At 40.6% G+C, this 25877-nt stretch overlaps 1 protein-coding gene across 3 annotated transcripts in view; it reads right to left on the minus strand.

Moving 5' to 3' along the window:
* hip1 (huntingtin interacting protein 1) overlaps positions 1-25877 on the minus strand; it is a 351738-nt gene that overhangs the window by 170466 nt on the left and 155395 nt on the right. For 2 of the 3 annotated variants that reach the window (XM_060847935.1, XM_060847936.1), the window contains exons 3-4: positions 24350-24492; positions 5804-5860 (exon numbers count right to left, since the gene is read on the minus strand). In XM_060847935.1, coding sequence (XP_060703918.1) covers positions 5804-5860; positions 24350-24492 — 200 coding nt within the window. The remainder of the gene's footprint in view (positions 1-5803; positions 5861-24349; positions 24493-25877) is intronic. The other variant, XM_060847937.1, reaches the window with a different exon arrangement.

Below are 25877 nucleotides of genomic sequence, written 5' to 3' on the forward strand. Positions count from 1 at the left end.
GTCCATCCCTGAGCCACATTTCGGTAATTGCTATATCCCAGTCCCATGTTTCGGATCATACCCAGTGTTCATCTGCCTTCCCTGTTAGGCCTCTGGTACTGAAATAAATGCAGTTTAATTTTTCAGTCCGACCTTGTTCTCTGCTTTGTCCCTGACTGACTCGCTCCTTTTCCCAACTATACCAGCCTCAGATTGATCTCTATCTCCCTGGGTCCCATTCCCCGACCTTACTCATTTAAATCCCCCTGGCAGCTCTAGCAAATTCCCCTTCCAATTCAGATGAAATCGGTTCTTCTTGTCCAGGTCACTTCTACCCTAGAAGAGATTCCAATGATCCAAAAATGTGAACCCTTCTCCCTGCACCAGCTCCACAGCCATGCATTCATCTGCTCTATCCTCCTATTCCTGCCCTCACTAGCTCATAGTATCAGGAGTAATTCAGATATTATTACCCTCAGTGACCTGCTTTTTAAATTCCTGCCTAACTTTCTACATTCTCCCTTCAGAACCTCATCCTTTTCCCTTCCTATGTCGTTAGTTCCAATGTGTGCAATGACCTCCTGCTGATCCCGCTCCTCTTTGGGAACATTCTGCACCCTCTCCAAGATATTCTTGATCCTGGCACCAGGGAGGCAACGCATCATTCCGATTTCTCACTGCTGGCCACAGAAATGTCTGTCTGTGCCTCTGCCTAGAGAGTCCCCTATCACAATCGATTGCTTGGAACCCAACATACCCTTCATTACATTAGAGCTACTCTCGGTACCAGAAACTTGGCTGTTTGTGCCACATTCCACTGAGAGTCTATCACCCCCACATTTTCAAAAACAGCGTCCTTGTTTGAGATGGAGATAGCCATAGAAGGCTCCTGCACTACCTGCCTCTCTCTCCTATCCTTCCTTGAGTTAACCCATCTACTTGATTTTGTCTGCGGTTTTTTTCCTTTCCTATAACTGCCATCCACCACACCCCCTAGCTCCGATAAATTCCTAATCGCCGAACTGCCAGTCCAACCAATCCATGCGATCTGAAAGGATTCACTCCCAAATTGTTTCAGAAAATATTTTGTGTAGGGTATCACTGGTTTGGCCAACATTGCCCATGCTCTATATAATTACAGCTGACTATGAAACTGCCGACCTCACCATACCATGGTTAAAAATACTAAAACTGGGCCCTTCTGATGAAGAGATAATGTCCCTATCTCTGGACCAAGAGGCTTGGGTTCAAGTCTCACCTGCTCAACTCTGAACGGGTTGATTTGATACAAAATAAAACTGCACCTCAGCCAATTGTAACTGCAACTTAACAGAGATTTTGATAGATAACTTCACCATTCAGAAATTGTGCTTTTGTTTTCAGAAAAGAGAAAGGTGGCTCGCAATAAGATAATACATGTGACCAGAATAACGATGGTACACTAAATAATGAATTAATGGTTTTCGTCATTCTCTCTCTCGCTCTATGCTACACACAAGATGTCTGTGATAAGTCTCCGTAAGTACTGAAGCTAGAAATTGGCCACTGGTAGATTGCTGCCTGGAAAGGCAATAGAGCCAAAGTGGATTTGGCTCTCAATTATGACAGTATTTTAAAATGCTTTCCTTCTTTTCCACATTTTCACAGAAATAAACAATCAGGTCATGAAATAACCAGATCACGTTTCCATTAAATCTTTTTCCTGCAGGTTTTGTGACCTGAAACAGGCAGCTGTAGTGTATTCCATATTGAAATTCTGTACATTCATCCTGTATTTCCTGTCATCTTGTGAAACAGAATTTCACCTCACAGATCAGAACATTAATCAGCTAAAACAAATCTACTATCTTGAAATGCATATGAACAAGGATAGAGTTTAGAACGGTGCAGCACAGGAACTGGCCCTTCAGCTAAATTGGATGCTAAATTATACTCATGCCTTCTGCCTGCCTTTGATTCATTTTCCTCCATTCCTTGCAAATTCATGTGCTTACCTAAGAGTACCTTAAACACCCCTATCATATCTGCCTCCCCCATCAGCCCTGGCAGTGTGTTCTACACTCCTACCACTCTGTAAAAAACTTGCCCCTCACATCTCCTTTGATCTTTCCCCCTCTCAACTTACATGCATGCCCTCTAGTTTCAAACAGTCAACTCTGGGAAAAAGATTCTAACTGTCAAAATTTTGCATCTCATAATTTTATAGACTTCTATCAAGTCTCCCCTCAGCCACCGCCGCTCTAGATAAAAAAAAACCAATGAGATTTTCCTGCCTCCCCTTACAGCTCATTCCCTCTAATCTAGGCACCATCCTGGTAAACCTCTCCTGCACTCTCTCCAAAGCCGCCACATCCTTTCTACAATGCAGTGACCAGAATTGAATGCAATATTCTAAGAATGGCCGAATCCAAAGTTTTTATAAAGCTGCAACATAACAACTTCAATCCCCCACCAACAAAGGCAAGCATGCCATATGTCTTCTTTACCACCCTATTAACTTGCATGCCCACCTCTAGGAAGCCATGGACTTGAACCCCAAGATCCCTCTGCACATCAATGCTGTTCAGGGTCTTGCCATTAACTGTATGCTTTTCCTTAACATTTGATCTCCAAACGTTCAGCACTTACTTGGATTAAACTCCATCTGCCATTTTTCCGCCCATATCTGCAACTAATCTATATCCTGTTGCATCCTTTGACAACCTTATACCTTATCCACAACTCCAATAATCTTTGTATCATCTGCAAACTTACTAACCAATCCATCTATATTTTCATCCAAGTTATTTAAATATCACCAACAGAGGTCCCAATATGGATTCCTGCAGAACACCATGAGTCACAGACCTCCAGCCTGATAAACACCCTTTTTACCACTACTCTCTGGCATCTATGGGCAAACTAATTCTGAATCCGTTTGGCCAAGTCACTGTGAATCCCAGGCATCTTAATCTTCTGGATGAGCTTACCAGTAGGGACCTTGTTGAGAGCCTTACTAAAATCCGTACAGACAACATCCACTGCTCTACCCTCATCTATCCTCACCTTTGCCACCTCTTCGAAAAAATCAATCAAGTTAGTAAGACATGACTTGCCCTGCACAAAGCCAGGCTGATTGCTCCTCATTAGGCCCAAAAATGATTGGTCAAGAAAAGAATAATGAAATAACTGAACACACGTCGGAAATATCCCTTTCAAATCTTAAAATAACAACACTTATGTTTCACAAAGTTTCAGAACAACTGGCACAATCAAAACCTTCTCTTTTCCTCTTACTGGTGATTACATCTTCTGGCCAGGATTTCATGATGAATCCACTTCTGTAACTAAGACTAAACATTTTTTATTTAATTTCCTTGAATATTAAAGGGTTCTCACCAGGCACCAATGATGTTAATATTCATGAACACCACTAATAATCAAAGCTAGATGATCAACCATAATGACATCCAGGCAACTTTAACAAGCTTGGCATTGTAAAATAACTTCTAAATGCCATCATTCAACACATAAATCTCCCAAGTATTTGTATGCATTCTAAACTACTAGACACTAATCCCAGAATATTGACATATACTGCATTGCAAAAACAAATCAAAATACTGCCTAGGCCGACAACCTGAAACCGAAATGCAAATAGCTGGTGATACTCAACAGATCAGAACGTGGAGAAAAAAATAAAGGGAACATTTCAGGTCTTAGTGGGCGGCACGGTGGCACAGTGGTTAGCACTGCTGCTTCACAGCGCCTGAGACCCGGGTTCAATTTCCGACTCAGGCGACTGACTGTGTGGAGTTTGCACGTTCTCCCCGTGTCTGCGTGGGTTTCCTCCGGGTACTCCGGTTTCCTCCCACAGTCCAAAGACGTGCAGGTCAGGTGAATTGGCCATGCTAAACTGCCCGTAGTGTTAGGTAGGGGTAAATGTAGGGGTATGGGTGGGTTGCGCTTCGGCGGGTCGGTGTGGACTTGTTGGGCCGAAGGGCCTGTTTCCACACTGTAAGTAATCTAATCTAATCTAATCAATGTAATGGACATAATAACACAATACTCTCATGACTAACAATCAATTCACCAGGATACAACAACTTGCATTTTGTGACCATGATCTGGGTCTAAGTTGACATCCAACATCCAAGGCACTGGTATGAGGTGGTGATTGCAATATTAATTTCAATTTGCACAAACCCACAATAGAACATACGGTCAATGTTCAGCAAATCACATCTGACGGGAATCAACAATTAATGAGTAATAAAATCTCATGATGGCATTCAGTTCCACAGACACTGGCTGCCTTCATTTAGTTGGCCCAGATGGTTTTCCCAATGTGTGCGTCAAATTTGTCAAAAACTATTAAGTGCTGTGAGGGACTCTACAATTGACTTAGCCTGACACACAGATAGAAACATATTTGGTCCAGCTTTTTTGTTTCTTTGATGAGAGTCAAGCACTCAAGACCTACCATTGTGGCCCGACTCTCCAACCTGGATTGTAACAACTCACATTAACACAGATCCAGACAGTTTTCTAGTTTCAGTGCCAGTTTTGCAACACATTTTATCAACCAAGCCATTAATCTGAAATTAACCTCTATTTACAGTGTATATTTTAAATATTTGGAACTACTCCTAAAGTGGAATGTTAGACATCAAGCAACTATTGAAATGCAGTCACACCAGAAGTGTTTTTATTTTAACCCAATTTTGTTCAATACCAGCAATGGGTTTCAGCGAATTGCTCTTTGAGTTCAGGCATTTTGGCCTGAAATTGCAGAGTTCTCTCCCTAAAGCTCTTGTTCCTACCTAAAAATTGTTCCTTGACACATTTTTTGGTCACCTGTTCACATATCACCTCCTAAGGTTCAGTGTCAAATTTCATATGTTTCTGTTGAATGTTAAGTACATATGCAAATTAATGAGTGCATCAGAGCCATTTAACAACTCATCTGTGAAGATGGTTTACTTTTAATCTGTGTAACAAAGGCAAAATGTGCAGTTCCAAATTATTTATTTGATGGGTTCAAGTTCAAGAATCCCCTTTCTTAATTGCCTCCAAAAACGTGGCACCAAAAGTGGATTTCAAATCTTCCTCACAACTCTGCATTCAAGCTCGTAATATTATACTGTGGTGCAGTGCTCAGCCTGGAGACAAGCTTAAAGCCACGTGTTCAGTCTCTCAGACATTCTAGCTCTACTCATTACACTATATCAATGACCATCCTATCTCACCCGCTTTGCCACTGAAATCTGATCAACCTTCATAGAATTCCTGAGCTTGATTCCTCAAAAATTCTACTCATTCAGGATTCTAATCACCTCACCATGATGTGTGCCAAATCCCACTAATTCATTTTCCCTTCCTCATTCATCTCAAATTGCTCAAAGGTGCTCAGATACATCAATTTCTAAACCTACATTGTCTACAAACTCCTGCAGCCCAGTCTCTCAGCTCCCACTGTCAGCTCTTTTAATACTGGTTTATTTCATATACTTGCCTTTCTCCTTTCCGTATTGGTGAACAAGTTTTCAAACAGGACTCTGTTTTCTGGACATCTACTCCAAAACTCCTTAGTCTTGCCACATCTTTTTACCAAACTTCAAGGTGTTTGAAAACTTATTTGCTTAAACATATCTCAGTCACCGTCCGAATTGCTCCCAATTGCTGTTGAATGTTTCATCATCACTCACCTTCAGTGCTATTTCTAAGTGCTCAAATAGTGTTCAAAGCAGGTTTCTGCAAACATTTTTGAAGACACAATAAATCTGATCTCACAAAGACATATACACAAGAGGGTACTCAAGAACAGGAACTCCAGAGCACTTACCCACATTCTGCTCATATCATTCAGCTCATTCTTATATCGCATCGAGTCCAAAAGAACCTGTGGTACAATGAATAACCCACATGAGGAAATGGCCATCAAAACACTTCCGAACATCAAATCTGAACAAACCTAGTTAACCAGAAAATGTTACGTGTACACATTCATAAATAATACATGGCAAAAGCATGAAAACAGATTTGTTGTATTTTACAGTTTATAGACAGGGCACAGTGTGGGGAATATGGGTGAAGCTATAAGATGCATCACCCCTCGATCCAGTTTGAAAAACAGAACATTGCAGGAAAATAATTTCGACCAGAGTCATGGATTTATCATCAAAAACTATGTCCATAATTCTCTTCTCTCTTGCATAATTCTTGTTCTGGTATGTCCTTCTGTGGTTGTGAACAGCCTTTGCTCGAGTACGTTTGGTTATTTGGATGTTTTAAAAGTTTTTTTCTCTCCAATGAGGCTATTTCTGCAAAAAGAAATTACAACTTAATCTAATCAAATCGTGAGCTTAACACTCTCACTCCCACTCCAGCATGACTCCATGACAGTGATCATGCTGGACACTTGGCTTCATCTTTTCCAGCCCCAAGAGCACATGCCCATTTGGCCTCAGGCTACTGCAATATCATATCAACCAATGAAATATTTATTTGCATGGGTTATTATGCCAGTACTGTAAATTCCATTAACGCAGTGTCACACAGGATTGATGGAGCCTCAGGTTCATACCAACACAGCACACTTGATGAAAGGAGATCACAACCAAACTGATCCTTCAATAAGTTTGGTATTCTGATACCTGGCCAAGGATAATCAGCAGTAATCTGGAGTGCCACTGATGACAGATATCATGCTTATCACATTAATGAATAGTTGACTTGGTATTTGGCTCCAGACAATTTCAAAATCAATGGGTGGAACAGTCTTTGCTAGACAAATGGCAGCAAGCTTGCCCATGCTCCACAGAGTTAGCCAGCTGGGGGGCTCTTAACACTGTGACCAATCTAACAATATCAAAGTTCCTTTTGTGACATGTCCCCATTAATGTGTATTTCTCAGCAGGCAACAGAAAACCACTTGGGTCCCAACTCTGCAGCAGCACATTATAGCAGCTGACATTAAGTCAATGCAATCTTATTACATCTCTCTGACATAGACACGTGACATGTTATGTCAAGAGCTTGCTTAATATCAAAGTTTTACTGCAGTGTAGCACATTATACTACAGTATACGCATTTTTAGTCTAATCCATTCTTACATTTCCAAGCAAAGGCTGTTCTTCACCAAGTCCTGGTGAATCCACAGGCACTGAATTAATATTCAATTGTTCTCTCTTGCACCATCAATAGAAGGCAAGTCATTGAAGTTAAAGCGCTGAACAGCTAATAGTGAGAGAGCTGCATGTTTGCCATTGGCTGCAGCCATTAGTTCTCCAGTTGAAACTGCTTGAAATACTAGGGACAAAACTTGAAACATCATTCTGGTGTTAGAAAGCTAAAAATGTGCCCTCAAGATACAACCAAAGTGAGGAAAGACAAATGAATCATTGTATCATTGGACATTTTCAGCTTAAATGGGCTTGGTAGAAACTAAATTAAAAGTAAAACCCTAACAGCTACAGATACAGCTAGTATGATTTAGTTGGCCTTGTTCAACCTCCTGTGGTTACCATAAATTCGCATCCTGTCCCACCTCCAACAACTCCAATTACACAATTTATTCAACAAAATTGCCTTTTTATTAGGAAAACTGCCTACATCATTATTTCAAAGAACAGTAGAATCAGTACAACAGAGGTTACATTCTCTGCTGCCACGTAATTTTAATGCTAGGCAGATCTCATCTGGTCTCAGAGCCTTGAATTCAATGCTGCTTGACACTAGCCAACAAAGAATTACAGCACAGCTCAGTGACCTCAGGAAGCTGTGCAGGAAGTAGAGACGAGAAATCTGACAGAGCAACTTAATACTCAAAAGACAGAGTTATGTCAATAAATAATAACTTTACTAATTGCACCAATGTCTCTATGTAAATAATACACTCAGAAAAGAAGGAACTCCAGAAATGTAATCCTGAGAGACAGCATTTTTCCAATTCAACCTGATCTGCTTTGAACATCCTTTACCTTGAATTGAATTACATTAGCTTTATTGTCACATATACTCAATAAGTACAGTGAAAACTTTACCGTTTACAGCTAAATAGTATTACATTTTGAATAAGTGAAACTTGCTTCTGAGTACATTGTCATGTTGCCATCAGTTTAACTCAAACAGAACTAACAAGTTAACTGTTTGATCATATTCCTCAGCTCAATGTAGAGATGTCTTACTTTAGCAGCTTTACCACTGGAGTCTCAAAGCTTCACTGCCCAGGTTCTGTCAACTGAGAGACAAATTTAAAGACTTTCTAAATAACAACAAATCCCAGACTGGAATCATGAGAAATAATAAACATTCACGGTTAGAGGAAAATAAGGCAACCAAAGTTTCCGAAATGTTTGTATGGAAGGATGTTCAGCCTTAAAATTATTAACATGAGACGGACCATTCACAACAAAAGAGTTCTATCAACTCAAATGGACTCACCACATTAACGCAGTGGCAACAAGAACAGGTCAGAGGCTAGGAATACTCTGGCGAGTAACTCACCACCTGACGCATCAAAGCCTGTCCACCATCCACAAGTTACAAGTCAGGAGTATGATGGAATATTCCCCACTTGCCTAGATGGGTGCAGCTCCAATAACACTCAAGAAGTTTGACACCATCCAAGACATTACAACAGCCTGCTTGACTGGCATTTATGTCCACAAGCATCCACTCCCTCCACCACCAATGTTCAGTAGTATCACTGTGTACTACCTGCACGATGCACTGCAGAAATTCACCAAAGATTCTCAGACAGCACCTTCCAAACTCACAACCACTTCCATCCAGAAGAACAGGGGCAGCAGATACATGGCAACACTGCCACCTTCAAGTTCTTCTCCAAGCCACTCAACATCCTGACCTGGAAATATATCACTGTTCCTTCACTGTTGCTGGGTCAAAATGCTGGAATTGTCTCCCTAATGGCATTGTGGGTCAACTCACAATGGGCTGCAGCAGTTCAAGAAGGCAGCTCACCACCAGCTTCAAGGGCAACTAGGAGCAGGCAATTAAAATGCTGACTAGCCAGTGACACCCACATTCCACAAAATTAATAAATTTTTTAAAATCTCACTGCATTACTCGCCCATCCTGCAGTCAAAATAGTTGACCTAGTCATGCAGCCTGACTGAAAGAAGCATTCTGCTGTAATGGAGAAAGGGAGTTAAAGAAATGCCACATCCGTCCATCCGCAGGTTTTCTTTGTTATTAAGATTATGAAATGATTATATCACACTGTATGTCAAAGCTGTGCTGTCTCTCTCCAACTTGCCCCTCTTTCCACTCAGTCCTGAAAAGTGCTCCCTTCCAAATACCTATATTATTCCCTTTTGAAAGCCACTATTTAATTTGCCTCCACCAACCTTTCCTCACAATGGCAAAAGTATTATCGGCAATGACTTGGAACCTATGTCATCTGCCTATGACTCTTCCACTAATACAAACAATCTCTCGCTATGTATTGTGCACGATTAAGCTCATGATTTCGAACACCTTTATCAAATCTCCGAGCAGCTTTCCCTCCTTTCAACTCAAAGCAGAAAGTAGCTCAGTGGTTTACTGTTGAAATTTCTATCAATGCTGCATTGTATTGCATTATGAGGTAGCATACAGAATTGGCAAACTCATCTTTCTTGGAATATATTGTGGGAGAAATATTTAAGAAGTTTTCTGTTGATTACCTTGGAGGTAAGAATCGTAGTGGATCACTGCCCATAATGCTTTCTCTTGTGATATCATGGGAGAAAGTCAAAAGAATCCACACGTATCAATCTGCCTGATGTCAGAGAAACAATCCAAGTAACTATGTGAACACATTCCTACCTACTCTTCTGTATCTGCAAGCAAGAGTGCCAACAAATTCCCTACCTAGAAAAATCAGGTCTTGAAAATTAATAATAATCTTCTCTCACCCTCATTAAAAATGATAGCACAAGTCTCACAAAAGCCCCAGAGATTCAAACAAGTAAATGCGATGCCCAGACAAGGCTCACAAATTTTGAAAATGCTCACTAAGATTGCCTCATCAATGTATTTTCTACATCCATAATGTTCACACAGGTCAGTATCTGGGGAACAACATGAACCATAGAGAGGCAGGAGAACGATCCTTCAGCCGAGCCATTATAACTGACGATCCGTGCTGCCTTTTTTGAAGGTGAACCATGGTCCAATTTTACTTGATCTTGTGTCTAAAACCAATTAGAATGAGAACAATCCAGCTTCATCACTGCAAAAATAACTGATGGAAATTAAAGTCTTATTAGAAAAGACACAAGAGACATAGAGCACTACATGTCATTTACAACATAGAGTGAATGAGTGACACCACTGAAGTTGTGTTTGCAAATTCAATTTTGCTGAATTTTTGTGAACAGTCCTTTAAACAGTCAAGCATCAGATCAAGCTCTAAAATTACATTTAGTTTCAGTCACCACAACGGGCATAACATCGAAATGCATGCATTAGATTCAGGATGAAGGCTCGACCATAGGCCAAGGAGAAAATGTGTAGAGGAGAGTAGCTCCTTCCAAATATTGAATAATCGGAAATCAGAGCAACATAATTCTCCAAGGATGACCTTAACCCTCTCAGCTGCCTGACTTCTTGAACCCACGAATCAATCTTTTTAAACACGTTAGAGAGCATGATGAGGTCATTATCCATGCCATGTCCTGCTATCTCCAATCAGATTCACTGCTTAAATTTATCATGTTTTCTTGTGAGCTGCTTATTGATCTGTAAAAAGCATTAAGGGCAGTATCTGCCAAGGCATCTCAGTTATTGCTTATTATTGTGTTTCATGCTATCTAGTGAGGAACAGCTTGCAGAAGTAGTAGCTTCAAAGCACAAGATACAGGACAAGGGATAACAAATTTACACAACATGTCCTGTTAAACTACTGCTGCTAACACTGCAAATTCTTGGGAAGAGATTTTTAGCCCACAGCTGCACACATGACACAAAAATCAAATAGGTTCATCTTCATCCCAGACGATCAGAAGGCATCCGCAAATAAATATCATATTCTTCTCTCTCGCACTCTCATGGCAGAACCATGAGAACCTTTTTCCACGTATGGAGTCAGATATTACAAGGAGGCATAGCTTTAAATTAAGGGGTGGTAGGTATAGGACAGATGTTAGGGGTAGATTCTTTACTCAGCAAGTCTTGAGTTCATGGAATGCCCGACCAGTAACAGTGGTGGACTCTCCCACTTTATGGGCATTTAAATGGGCCTTGGACAGGCATATGGAGGATAGTGGGCTAGTGTAGGTTAGGTGGGCTTGGTTCGGCACAACATCGAGGGCCGAAGGGCCTGTACTGTGCTGTATTTTTCTATGTTCTCTCTCTCTCTCCCTCCCACTCTCTCCTCCTCCCCCTAAACTCCAACCTCCCCCAACTACTGCCACCCCCATTTCTGCAGTTTTGTTTTTGACATTCCTCTGTTTCTTTCAAAGAAACATCAGTTTTGATTGATTGCCCGAGGGGCTCAAAGAGGAATTTTCCATAGTATGTTTCCTTTATTGGTTTTTCTGTTTAATATCTTTTTTATTTTGCTTTTCCCAGAAGATTAAGTGGCTGCAGGGAGTTCAGCGTAAGATCTTTTATTAAGGTCTGTGTTGCAAACAGAAGCACTAAACAGCAATAAAGCTATTCTTTAATTAAGAATACATTTTTGTGCCAGCATGTTCAGAACAAGCCTTATAATTATTGTTGTTGGCCTTCAAACTTCTAAAATATGACAACCAGAATACATCTTTATCAGTCCCAGTGCATTTTGAGAGCCTTGAAAAGGAGAAACACTTTTCATTTAACATATTCAAAAGAGAAAGAATAGCTCAAGCATTCGTCTACCCAATTGGATAGCTACTGGCAGTTGACTATCAGAAATGTTAATGATCTGCTTCTGCATTAACCAAAAAAATGCTGAAAAGTTAACCTAATTGCCCATCAACATTAGTCCTTTCTAGTGCTGGTAAGTCAAGGGAGAAGCAGTGAACTTGAGGGACAGAGTTTAGTACTTGGCAGTGACTACGTTCCAGTCAGAACTAAAATCATACAAACTCCTGCAACTCAACAGGAAGGGTTTTAACCCAAAGCTGTGAATCTTTAAAAGCTCAAACATGTACGAGCAAGCCCATGAGCAATGGCTAAACACTCACTAGTGTTTAATTTACTCACTTCTTTAAGTGACACTGTCCCAACATATCATACACGAATTATAATAGATAGCAGATAGGGATGTAGAGGAGCCAGAGGACAGAAAAAAACCTAAGCCCCCAATGACAGCAGATTGGGTTTAGGACTACTGTGGTAAACACATTTATCATACTTACAAGTTACTCAATCTCATTGCTGTTAGTCATTGGAGAGTGCTCATAACAAGGGAAGAAACCAAAAACAATATCTAGATTGGAAAAACCCAACCATTCTCTAATCATGTACTGACATGCTGTCAAGTTAGGATTAGCTATGGTACCCTTCATAGCTGAAATATAATTCTCACATAACATTTTTCAAAATTTTTCATGGACACATATTTCAAACATGGCAGAGGTATATCACAGTTGAGACTGAAAGCCATTTCTGTATGCACATTATCGAGTGGGAATTGTTTTTGCCATTCCTGCACAAATCCAAGGCAGAAAAGAAACTAATGTCCTGTTTATAAAAGAAAGCATAATGGAAAAATACTTGGCATCAAACACTTTCTAACTAGCAGTTTACGTTTAGGTATGGATGTTTTGGTCGTCATATTAAATTTGTCAAACATATGTGTGAAATGGTTATTTTTATAGATTGCTAACCAAAACACAATGTTTATTACCACAGTAAGCTGCACTGCTGGAGTCTGAAGTTCAGTGTCTGCTGCAGATCCTTGAACAGGTGAGTCGGTATTCATCATTAAACAAAGAACAGATCAATATCAATGGCTTCATTTAAAGTGTTTCTGCCAGGGCAGTCGTAAACAGCGACCAGTGTCACCAATAAAACTGAAAATTTATCTACTACATCTCTTCAGCATTAAATAAGCAGAGTCACTTTATACCATGCTGCTGCTAAACATACACTTTTTCCAAATATTATACCCAGATATCCTGACCAATAACATTCCTCAGTGGTCACCACTGTGGCACAAACCAATCATTTCTGTAACGACAAAGTAACCTTTAAGCAACTTGTACAATTACCATCTAACGTGGAGCTTCTGGATGTTAACAGTAACAATGGACAGCATCTTTCTCAATGTGTTGTCTTAAATCTAGTTAAAAATCACGCAACACCAGGTTATAGTCCAATAGGTTTATTTGGAAGCACTAACTTTTGGAGAAAAATCAGGTGGCTCGAAGGAGCGATGCTCCGAAAGCAAGTGCTTCCAAATAAACCTGTTGGACGATAACCTGGCCTTGCATGATTTTTTACGTTGTCCACCCCAATCCAAAACCAGTTCCTCCACCTCTTGAATCTAGCCTGTACATATGAAAATATAACAAAATATGAAACTTATTAACAGACATATAGCTCATAACAGCTGTGGCTTACCTGTTAACGTTTTTCCCAAGTCACAAGATTCCAGGTTCATGTCCCATTCCAGGCTTCATGACTAAAATCAAAGCTAACCTTTTCGCTCAATAGAAAATGAATACTCTATACTCTGGTCTGCCTGATTGGATGCAAAAAGAAAGATCTTGCTATACTATTTCAAAGATCAGAGAAGTTACCTCCAATGTCCAGGCCAATGTTTACTCTTCAATCAACATCACAAATGATGATTGTCTGGTCATTACCACAAAGCTGTTTAGGGAGTTTGCCAGCACAAATTGGCTGTCATATTTCCAACATCACAACCATGCGACTACACTTCAAATATCACTTCATTGGCTGCAACGCTCTAGATATGTCCAGCAGTCATGAAAAATGCAACATATAAATGCAAACCTTTACTTCTGTATTACATTTGATTCATGGAAACCCACCATGTGCAACTGCTGTCATTCCTAAAACCTCATCAAAAGATTGCAAAGAAAAAGAATTTGAACTCAGCAAATCGTGGTGAACATTGTGCAATCATCAGTGCACATCCCCACTTCCGACCTTATGATGGAAAGAAGGTCATTTATGAAACATTTGAAGATAGCTGGGCTGAGGACACACTCCTGAGGAACTCCTGCTGAGATGACTGACCAACAACCACAACCATCTTCCTTTGTGCCAGGTATAACTATAACCAATGGAGAGTTTGGCCCCTGATTCCAGTTTTGCTTGGGGTCCTTGATGCAATACTTGGTCAAATGCAAACTTCATGGTAAGAACTTACAGCTCACCTCTGGAATTCAGCTCTTTTATCCATATTTGAACTCAGGTTGTAATGAGGTCAGAAGCTGAGTGCCCCCAGCAGAACTCAAAACTAGATAGTACTCAGCAAGTTATTGCTTAGCAACTGTCACTCAATAGTACTGTTGATGATACGTTCCATCACATTAGTAATGATTTGATTGGTGGTAATTGGTTCGGTTGTATTTATCCTACTTTTGGTATATAGCTCAATTTTTCATTTTCAGGTAGATGCCAGTGCTGTAACTGCACTAGGACAACGTGACTAGGGGAGTAGCAAGTTCTGGAGCACAGGTCTTCAGTACCACTCCAGAATGCTGGCAGGGCCCACAGCCTTTACAATATCCAGTGCCTCCATCCATTTCTTGATATCACGTGGCTGAAGACTGGCATCTGCGGACCACTGCAGGAGACTGACACAGATCATCCACCTCTTGGTCACCAGCATAGCCTTGTCCAGATTTACTTCAATATTGTCTATGCACTGGACACCTGATCACTTATGTCTTGCATCATCAGCAAATTTTGCAGCTAAAATATTCTATCATTAACAATGAATAGTTATAAATGATTTAACGAACAGAATCTAAATTAGCTCCCTTGGAAAACCTATTAGTCAGCAGCTCCTCCCATTATTTATGCTATTTAGCCAAAGGGACTTAGGAGTCCCAGTTCAGAATTCTCTCAATATTAACATGCTATTTAGCCAATTCCTAGAAAGCTCCTGTACCAAGATTGACGGATACTCCCTTTATCTGCTGTATAACTAAATGGATTACACACCTTGCTGTTTCTTTTGGGTTTTGAAGTTGTAAGGTTGACATACAACTTCATATACAACTCATGCACTTCTGGATTTCCTGAAAATATTCAACCAGACGTTTGCTTCTCATTCAATGCCAAAGCATTGCATCAATGCATCTCATTCCATCTTCCCATCTGATATTTGGCATTGTTTACAGAAAGTGTAGTGATTATAATGAAGTCAGCCAGCTGGGCCTCATTGAATGAGTTCCCTGATTGGACCAGTGTAATAGCCCCAATCAGGGTGTCCTGGCAGACACAAATAGGTCAAGTGTCAGGGATACTGACACTCTGGTGCCTGACTCTGTATTGGGAAAGACAATAGTCAAGGATGTTCATTTGTAAATGAAGGGTGGCTTGGTGACAGGACACCAGCCCATCTCAGAAAGGATGTTATATTAGTGTATAACACTCTAGAGTCTATTTCGTAAGCCAAGATTTTAAGACCATAAGATACACCTGCAGAATTAGGCTATTTGGCCAATCCAGTCTTCTCTGCCATTCAATCACAGCTAAGAAGTTTCTCAACACCATTCTCCTGTTTCTCTCTGTAACTCTTGATCCTCTTAACAATTGAGAACTTATCGATCTCTGCTTTAAATATATCCAATGATTTGGCTTCCACAGCCCTCTGCAGCAATGATTTCCACAAATTCAGATTCACCACCCTCTGGCTGAAGAAATTCCTTATCATCTTAGTTTTAAAGGGTTGTCTCTTCCCTCAGAGGCTGTGTCCTTGGGTCCCAGTCTCTCCTATTAGAAGAAACATCTTCTCCAAGTCTACTCTATCCAGAGCTCTCAGCATTCTGCAAATTTCTATCAGATCTCCCCCCTCATCCTTCCAAACTCCACTGAGTACAGACCTACAGTCTTGAACTGCTCCTCATATGCAAGCCCTTCATCCCTAGGGTCATACCTGTAAACCTCCTCTGGTCCCCTTCAAACACCAGCACATCCTTCTTTGGATGCAGGACCCAAAACTGCTCACAATACTCCAAATGCAATCTGACCAGAGCCTTACATAGCGTCAGCACTACATCTCTGCTCTTGTATTCTAGCCTTCTTTAAATTAATGCTTACATTGCATTTGCCTTCCTAACAGCCAACTGAACCTGCATGTTAATATTGAGAGAATTCTGAACTGGGACTCCTAAGTCCCTTTGTGCTTCAGATTTCCAAAGCCTTTTCCCATTAAGAAAATTGGCAATGCCTCTATTCTTCCTACCAAAATTCAGAACATCAGACTTTGCCACATTGTATTCCAGCTGCCATTTCTGTGCCCACTCTCCTAACTTCCAAGTCCTTCTGCAGCCTCCCCATTTCATCAACACAACCTGTCCCTCAATCTATATTCGTTTCATCTACAAACTTAACAGCTATGCCCTAAGTTCCTTCAGCCAGATCATTACTGTACAATGTGAGTAGTAGTGGCCACAACACTGACCCATTTGGAACTCTACTTATGACTAGGTGCATCCCGAAAGAGACCATTGTATCCTCACTTTCTGCCTTCTGCCAGTCAGCCAATCCTCTATCCATATCAGTACATTGCTCTTCACATCTTGGGCTCTTATCTAATTTGCAGCCCTCTGCGCAACACATCAGTTAGAATTCCACCTAAACAGAACAACAGCTGTTGCAATATTAATCCAGCTGTATATGAGGAACCTCAGGTTCAGACATTTGGTGAATGTTCTTGGCTGAGGAGTAATGGTACAAAGTTTCCATGTGTGGGATTATGACTGAACACCTCGGTCAGTCCAAGGAGCAGAGCAAAGGAGAGCGACCCTGGAAGTATACAAGAGAACCCAAGGAGCAGGGTCAGTCAGAGTGAACATGGAACTGAATCTAGGGGCAAAGCTTTGAAGGTGGAGTTACAACTCAACAAGGGACACAAGCGTGGCTGCTTGGGTACCATGTTTGCAGACTGAGTGAGTAATATCGAAAGACAGATAAAGTACTTACTTTTGTAGTTGTAGTCTGCTAGGAATACAGAGGGAAGTGAGAAACCAGAGTTTAGGCTGTGTAATCAATTCCTGGATTATTATCTGGAGTTGATGAGGTTGATTTAGATGATATTGTTTATAATGGCAGGTGAACTTGACGCTGTGGAATGCTCCTCCTGCAACATGGGGACACTTCCAGTGCCTGTGAGACTATGTAAGCAGGAAGTGTGTTCAGGTGCATCTCGTGATTTAACACATGGAGCGCCCGGAGCTGTAGCTGGACTCACTACGGAGCATTCATGAGGCTTAGGATATCGCAGATAGCATGTTTCGCGAGTTAGTCACATCACCAGTAAAGGCTACACAGAGATTAGTTGGGTGACCACCACGAAGACAAGTACATTTCAGACACTGTTCAGGAAGGGGGTGATCCTCTCAATGGAAAGCAGCAGCAGGATCAGTGGCACCCCGACTGGCTCTGTTGTATAAAGTGGAGGCGAGCAGTAGTGAAAGGGGAATCTATAGTCAGGAGTATAGACAGGGATTACTGTGGCCACCAGTGAGACTTCAGAATAATATGTTGCCTTCCTGGTGCCTGGATCAAAGATTCCTGGGCGGTCACAGAATATTCAGCAGGTGAGGGGTGGGGGTGAGCAGCCAGGAGCTGTAGTCCATATTGGTACCAACAAAATAGACAAGAAAAAAGATGAGTCAACAGTGTGGTGCTGGAAAAGCACAGCATGTCAGGCAGCATCCAAGGAGCAGGAAAATGGACGTTTCGGGCAAAAGCCCTTCATCAGGAATGAACAGAGATGAAGTCCTGCAAGGGAGTTCAGGGAGTTAGATAAGTTGAAATGCGGAACATCTAGGGTTGCAATCATGGGATTACCTCCTGCACCATGCCAGTTAGGCTGGCAATAGGAAGATAGTACAGTTAAATACGTGGCTGAAGAGCTGGTGTAGCAGGAGGGCTTCAGGTATATGGTTCACTGGGATGACTTCTGAGGCAGGTGGAACCTGTACAAGAAGGATAGGTTAAACCTAAAACTGGAGGGGCATCAATATTCTTGCTAGTGCCACTCAGGAGTACTTAAACTTGTATGGCAGGTGAACAAGAAACAGAGCAGTAGAGTTTGGATGAACACATATGACTGGTATGTTGCAGCTAGACGAGTCTGGCAGCTTAACATTCCAGGATTTACACACATTCAGGCATGATAGAGATGTAAAAGAGGTGGGAGAGTTGCCTTACTGATGAAGGGCTGAAAATGTGTTGCTTGTTGAAGCACAGCAGGTCAGGCAGCATCCAAGGAACAGGAAATTCGACGTTTCGGGCCAGAGCCCTTCATCAGGAAGGGGAATATCACAACTGTATTCAGGAAAGACACCTTGGAGGGCTCATCCAGTGAGGCCATATCAGTAGAACTCAAGGATAGGAAAGGTGCAATCACTTTGATGGCATTGGACAATAAGCATCCCAGCAGCCAGCAGGTGATACAAGAAGATACATGGACAGATTTTGTAAAAGTGTGAACACAACAGGATTGTTGTAGTGGGTGATTTTAACTCCCCCTATATTGACTGGGACTCACCGAGTGGCAGAAGCTTATATAGGGGAGAATTGGTTAGGTGCGTCCAGGACAGTTTTTTGAAACAATATTTAAAAAGTCTAATGCAAGAAGGAGCCACACTAGACCTGGTATTGAGGTAACATTTCAGGAACAGTGACCATAATTCTCTAAGTTTGAGTTACTTACAGATAAGGATAAGAGTAGTCCTTTGTTGAAAGAACTAAATTGGAGGAAGGGTAACTACCAAAATATTAGGCAGGAACTGGGAAATGTTCATGGGAGGGGGGGTTGCTGTTTGAGGGTAAAACTACATCTGGTAAGTGGTAATCTTTTAAAGGCCAGTTGATTAGAGTTGAGAACTTGGTGTGTTCCTGTGAAAATGAAGGATCAGAATGGCAAGATTTGGGAACCAAGATCACAAAATAAATTGTGGGCTTGGCCAAAAAGAAAATGAAGGCATATGTAAGGTTTAGGAAACTGTATTCTTTTGAGAGCTCTGAAGGTCTCCAAAGGTAGCAGGATATAATTCAAACAAGGAATTAGGACTAAAAGTGATCACTATACATCTTTGGCAAACAGGATTAAGGAAAATCCCAAGACATTTTATACATATTTTAGGAGCATAATGTAGCTAGAGAAACAGTAGGTCCACTCAAGGACAAAGGAGGGAATTTATGTGTGGAGGTCCTTAATGAGCATTTTGTAACAATATTCACAAAAGAGAAGGACATGGCAGATGGTGAGTCTTGGGAGGGGGATGTTGATATTCTGGGGCATGTCAACATTAAAAAAAAAGACGGTTTTGGGTTTTTAAGAAAAGCTTAAAGGTAGACAAGTCCACAGAATCTAATGAATCTATCCCAGAATGCTGAGGGAGACCAATGAGGAAATTGCTGGGGCCTTGTATGTCCTCTTCAGTCACAGAGGTCCCAGAGAACTGGAGAACAGTCAACATTGTTCCTTTGTTTAAGAAGGACAACAGGGATAATCCAGAAAGTTACAGGCTAGTGAGCCTTACATCTGTGATAGGGAAAATATTGGAGAAGATTCTTAGGGATAGGACTTACTCACATTTGGAAAGATATGGCCTTATGACCAATAAGCAGCATGGTTTGTGCAGGCAAGGTCATGTCTCAAAAACTTGAAATTTTTGTGGAAATGACAGATAATTGATGAGAACAGGCTAATAGATGTTGCCTATGGGCACTTCAGCAAGGCTTTTGATAAGGTCACTCACAGCAGGCTGATACAAAAGATGAAGTCACATGGGATCTGCAGAGAGATGGTGATATCGATACAGAACTGGCTTAGTCATAGAAGACAGAGAGTCGCGGTGGAAGAGTGTTTTTCTGATCGAAGATCTGTGACAAGTAGTGATGTGCAGTGATCCGTGTTTGGACCCCTGTTGTTTGTTATACAGTAGAACCTCAATTATCCAAATGAGACTGGCGGGGAGGATTTTGCTCGGATAACTGATTGTTCGGATAATCAATTTGATCGTAAACAAGCAGCAATTTATGAGTGTCGGTTATACGCACATTTCTTGGTTATCCAGCAACGCTCGCCATTATGCCATTTAACCGGTAACTGATCTATCGTAAACAAACAATAATGTGAGTGCCAGTTATTGAACATTTCTCAGTTATCCAGCAATACACACCATAATGCCGTTTAACTGATAAATGAATGCTGAGTTGCCTAATGCCGTTTTTACAGAAATGCCGTCTTGAGATCTTGTTCGGACAATTTAAAATTCAGGTAATTTATGTTTGGATAATCGAAGTTGTATAAATGGTTTGGAGGAGAATGTAGGCAGTCTGATTAATAATTTTATAGACAACACAAAGATTAGGGGAGATGCAGATAGTGAAGCGGTTTGCCAGAGGTTACAGCAGGATCGAGAGACGCTCAAGCTTTGGGCTGAGAGATAGCAGATGGAATGTAACTTGGACAAATGTGAGGTGGTGCATTTTGGAAAGGCTAATGCAGGAGTGAAGTATACAGTAAATGGCAGAACCCTCATCAACATACAGAGGGATCTAGGTATACAGGTCCACAGTTCCCTGAAAGTGGCAACATGTGTGGATAAGGTAGTCAAGAAAATATACAGCATGTGTGCTTTCATCGGTCAAGATGTAGAGTATAAAAATTGACAAGTCATGTGCAGGTGTATAAAATTTTAATTAGGCTACATTTGGAATATTGTGTACAGTTCTGGGTACCAAATACAAGGAGGATCATAGAATTCTTACAATGTGGTAAGAGGTCATTTGGCCCATCACACCTACACCGATCCTCTGAAGACATACTTCCCTATCCTATTCCTGTAATCCTGCAGTTTTATCATGGCTAATCCACCTAGTCTACACATCCCTGGACGCTATGGACGATTTAGCAGGGCCAATCCACTTTATCTAGGTTGTAGAGGCTTTGGAGAGGGGAGAGTAATGGTTTACCGCTATGGTGTCTGGTTTGGACAGTATTAGCTATGAGGAGAGATTGGACAAACTTGGTCTGTTTTCACTTGAATACTGAAGGATGAGGGAGTGGCCTGATGGAAGTTTACAAAATTATGAGAGGCATGAATAAAATTGATCGTTCAAGTCTTTTTCCCAGAATAGAAATGTCAATTATTAGGGGACATAGTTTTAAGGTAAAAGTAGATAAATTTAAAAGGAGATGTGAGAGGCGAGTTATTTTTGTTTAATATGGAGGGTGGTAAGTGCCTGGAACCTGCTATCAAATGAGGTGGAAGCAGATACAATGGCAACATTTAAGAAGTATCCTGACAATTATGAATAGGGAGGCAAGAGAAGGATATAGACTGCATCGAGGCTAAAGGTTTTTCATTTACAAAGGCATCATGTGTCGGTGCAATCTTGGTGGGCCCAAGAGCCTATTCCTATACTGTACTGTTTTTTATTGTTCACCTTGTCGAAGACCTCTGGAAATCCAAATCAATGATGTCCACTTGCTTTCCTCTGTCTAACCTGACTGTGACCTTTTTAAAGGATTCTAACACTGATTTGTCAGGCATGACCTCCCTTTGATGAAGCCCGTGCTGACTCAGCCCTACTTTACCATTCATTTCTAAATGCTCCGCAAACTCATCCTGACTCTAAAATTCTATCATCGACCAAGGTCAGGCTAACCAACCAGTCTTCTGCCTCCCTCATGGCCAGACTATAATTCAAACTTTAAATTATTTCCATTGCACACAATGAGGTAAGTTTAATTGGTTCTGCAGAAACAGGTGATTTTGTATCCATAATAATGCCAAATTTCATATTCAATACTTTCTTCAGTTAACATCCTACACTAATGACAATAAGGCCTAAAAACGACAGCATTAATATATCTATACCCAGGCCTTTTCAAAGTTAAAAATCACACAACACCAGGTTATAGTCCAACAGGTTTAGTTGGAAACACGAGTTTTTGGTGACAACTATCTGATGGAGGAGCAGCATTCCAAAAGCTAGTGCTTCCAAATAAACCTGTTGGACTATAACCTGGTGTTGTGTGATGTTTAACTTTGTCCACCCCAGTCCAAACCCCAGCACCTCCAAGTCATGCAGGCCATATCAGTAACTAAAAATATCTAGTACAATCACACGATGGGGTTTCAGCTTATGACATTTTGACCTAAGTTAGGTGTAGGATCTATGCCTTTTCAAAAACAAGTCAGATCTGCAGCTCTAAGAGTGGCCTTATCAGCTATACAAGAACCCAAAGAACCCATGACCAGTTAAATGGAACTCCCTCGGTGGGCAATCATACTCGTTAGCAAGTGATGAAATGGTCCACATACCACCCTTTGCGTGAAAAAGTCTGAAAGTTCTTCACAGGGAGCAGTGTAAATATTTCTTAACTCTTACATTTATTTGTGACTGATGGTCATGCCATAAATAGTGCAGTAATGGAAATTCCATTATAACACTAACCCATCACTATAATTACATCAGAGGGTATTTTGATAGCCTTTTATTTCAATAATTTTACCACAGACACTTCAAATTTATTTCTTAGAAAAATATTTAATCCCCATTTTGATTTTTAATCTATTGTCAACAAATGGTACTGAAAACAACAAATAGTGGAGATCACAGCGGGTCAGACAGCATCCATGGAGAGACAGCAAGCTAACTTTTCAAGTCTAGATGACTCTCCATCAGAGGTACACCTTCTTTTGAAAACATTGAATTAGATTTTAACACAGACAGTCCTTGCAGTTAAAAATCAAAATGGGGATTAAATATTTTTCTCAGAAATAAATTTGAAGTGTCTGTGGTAAAATTATTGAAATAAAAGGCCATCAAAATACCCTCTGATATAATTATAGTGATGGGTTAGTGTTATTATTTCATAATGGAATTTCCATTACTGCACTATTTTTGGCATGACCATCAGTCACAAATAAATGCAAGAGTTAAGAAATATTTACACTGCTCCCCGTGAAGACCTTTTAGGCTTTTTCATGCAAAGGATGGTGCGTGTATCGAATCAGCTGCCAGAGGAGGTAGTGGCTGGTACAATTACAGCATTTAAAAGGCATCTGGATAGATATACGAATAGGAAGTGTTTAAAATGCTGGCAAATGGGATTAGATTATTATTTTTGGATATCTGGTCTGCATGAACAAGTTGGATCAAAGGGTCTGTTTCCATGCTGTACATTTCTATGACTCAAAGACTCTTTTTAAAGAAATAAACACAGTAAAGTAGACACACCAGCAAATCTTTGTTTTAACTGCTCCCACAAATTGTGCTGTTCTATAAAGACAGACACCTTATGCCTTTAAAGATAATGCGTTATTCTTCAATTGAAATGCATCTGTTCCTCTCTTTAAAGTCAAGGACTCAAATTGCTGTTAAATAAATACCAAATGCTAATGGATGTTAATATGTGGTCACAGACATTCTGGATCTTTTATGCTGCTTCACTTTACTTCTTTAAACAAGTCATGCAGCAGAGAAATTTGAAGACAACACAGAAGTGGAACAGAAATATACAGAACAAGGAATATGTGGCAAATTAGCCATTTTGCAAATGGCATAACAATTCATTGTTGGGAGATGGAACTTACACGACAACTATGGAGCCCTTATTTGGACACTTCTGTACGTACTCCTGTGGTAACGGCCAAGCTATCATTCCAGCACACCCACTTCACTTGAATACCAAGAAAATAATATTTTTTTAATTTAAGTTACTTCTTTCTAAATGCATATACTGTACAAAAACAGATTTCAAATTTCTTACCTCCTTCCTTGAAAATTTAAGAGCCTAGATAGGAAGATTGTTTACAAAGCTCAAGTTCAATAATATTTCCATCCCTACAAGAACCATGAACAAATGAAGTGGTGTAAAAAACACTAATCAATACTTCAGGGTTGACATTACAGGAATCAGTACAAGCATCATCACCAAAGAGCGAACAACTACAGTTTTAGGATCGGTATTCCTCAATGTACAACAAAGAACATGTCTTACAGTCACTGACTGAGCATCAAAAAATGATCAGAGGGATAGTGAATCTATTGATTTGCATTTTAGTGGAAAGTGGGAGATAATTCTAGAGGCAGATTAATGGATCAGCATTCCTAAATATCATGTGACTGAATGATGCTGTCTTGGTTGCAAAGATTCTTCTTCCTTCACTATCACCCTTGATGGGGCTCTTTAAATAAAGTAACACTTAATGGACTGAAGATATTACTTACACTTGGATGTCCATCTCGAAGCAGTTTGTGAAATACATGGCAAAATTTCCAGCAGAGGACAGCATTGCTGGACAGCGGCAACCGGTTCACTACTGACCAGAACGTGTGAGCGCCTTTCTCGTGGTGCGTACCCAGAATACACGGTGCAGAAACATGCTAAGGAAACTGTGACAAAATGGAATTCATTTCACACATATAAACAGATGCAATCAGTTCCCAGCTTTGAAATTTCATCAGCTCAACCAAATGGGTTGTTATGGATGGAATCGTGACCATTAACAGAACTGCAGCATGGAAAAGGGAATGGAAACCACTCCTTCAACATATCCAAGATAAGAAGTTATGTGATTATTCAAGATCCAAAATCAAAACAGGAAATTCACAGCAACTTAATTAGCATCTGAAATAGGCAAATTAAAATTACAGATTTGAATCAAGTCTCCAGCCAATACTTTATTTTTTCCCTGCTTTTATTTGCAGCCAACTGACATACTGTAGACATTCTCCATTTTCTGTTTGATTTTAAAATGTTTTTAATATCATTTTGAAACTTTTTCTGTACATTTTAGCCGCAAATTTCCTGACAGTTACTAAAAGCTCCAGGATACAGATTAGGAATCAATTATCCATTACTTTTGCCAAAAATGTAAATGAATAAACTTCATAAACGGGCAGTTGGACAGGATAGTAAAGGCAGTGTTTGGTACACTTCCCTTTATCGGCCAATGCATTGACTACAGGAGTTGGGTGGTCATGTTATGGCTGCACAGGACATTGCTGGTCTCCCTGCTATAGAAAGGGTGTTGTGAAACTGACAGGGTTCAGAAAACAAATTCACGAGCATGTCGCCATGGTTAGAGAGTTTGAGCTATAGGGAGAAGATGAATAGGTTGGTGCTATTTTCCCTGGAGCGTCTGAACCTGAGGGATGTTAGACCATAAGGATAGGAGTAGAAATTAGGCCATCCAGCCCATCGAGTCTACTCTGCTGTTCAATCATGGCTGATAGGTTCTTGAATATCAAGGGGATCAAGGTTATGGGGAGAGAGCAGGAGAATGAGGTTGAGAAACCTATGTACCTCAGTCTTAAATTACTCAATGACCAAGCCTCCACTTCTGTGGCAGTGAATTCCATAGATTTACCACTCTCTGGCTGAAGAAGTTTCTCCTTATCTCCATGCCAAAAGGTCTCTTTAGTCTAAGGCTATGCTGTCCGGTCCTAGTCTCTCCTAATGTGACCTTATAGAAGTTTATAAAATCATGAGGGGTATGGATAGGGTGCATAGCAAAGTCTTTTCCCCAGAATACCAGTGTCCAAAACTAAAGGGTAAAGATTTAAGGTGAGGGCTGAAAAATTTGAAAGGGACCTAAGGGACAACTTTTTCACACACAGGTTGGTGCATGTATGGAATGAGCTGCTAGAAGTAGTGGTGGAGACTGGTACAATTACAATATTTAAAAAGCATCTAGATGGGTATACAAATAGGAAGGATATATAGGGTTTTGGACCAAATGCTGACAAAGGGGAT

Source organism: Hemiscyllium ocellatum, chromosome 31 (assembly GCF_020745735.1).
Source record: "Hemiscyllium ocellatum isolate sHemOce1 chromosome 31, sHemOce1.pat.X.cur, whole genome shotgun sequence".
Taxonomy (NCBI): domain Eukaryota; kingdom Metazoa; phylum Chordata; class Chondrichthyes; order Orectolobiformes; family Hemiscylliidae; genus Hemiscyllium; species Hemiscyllium ocellatum.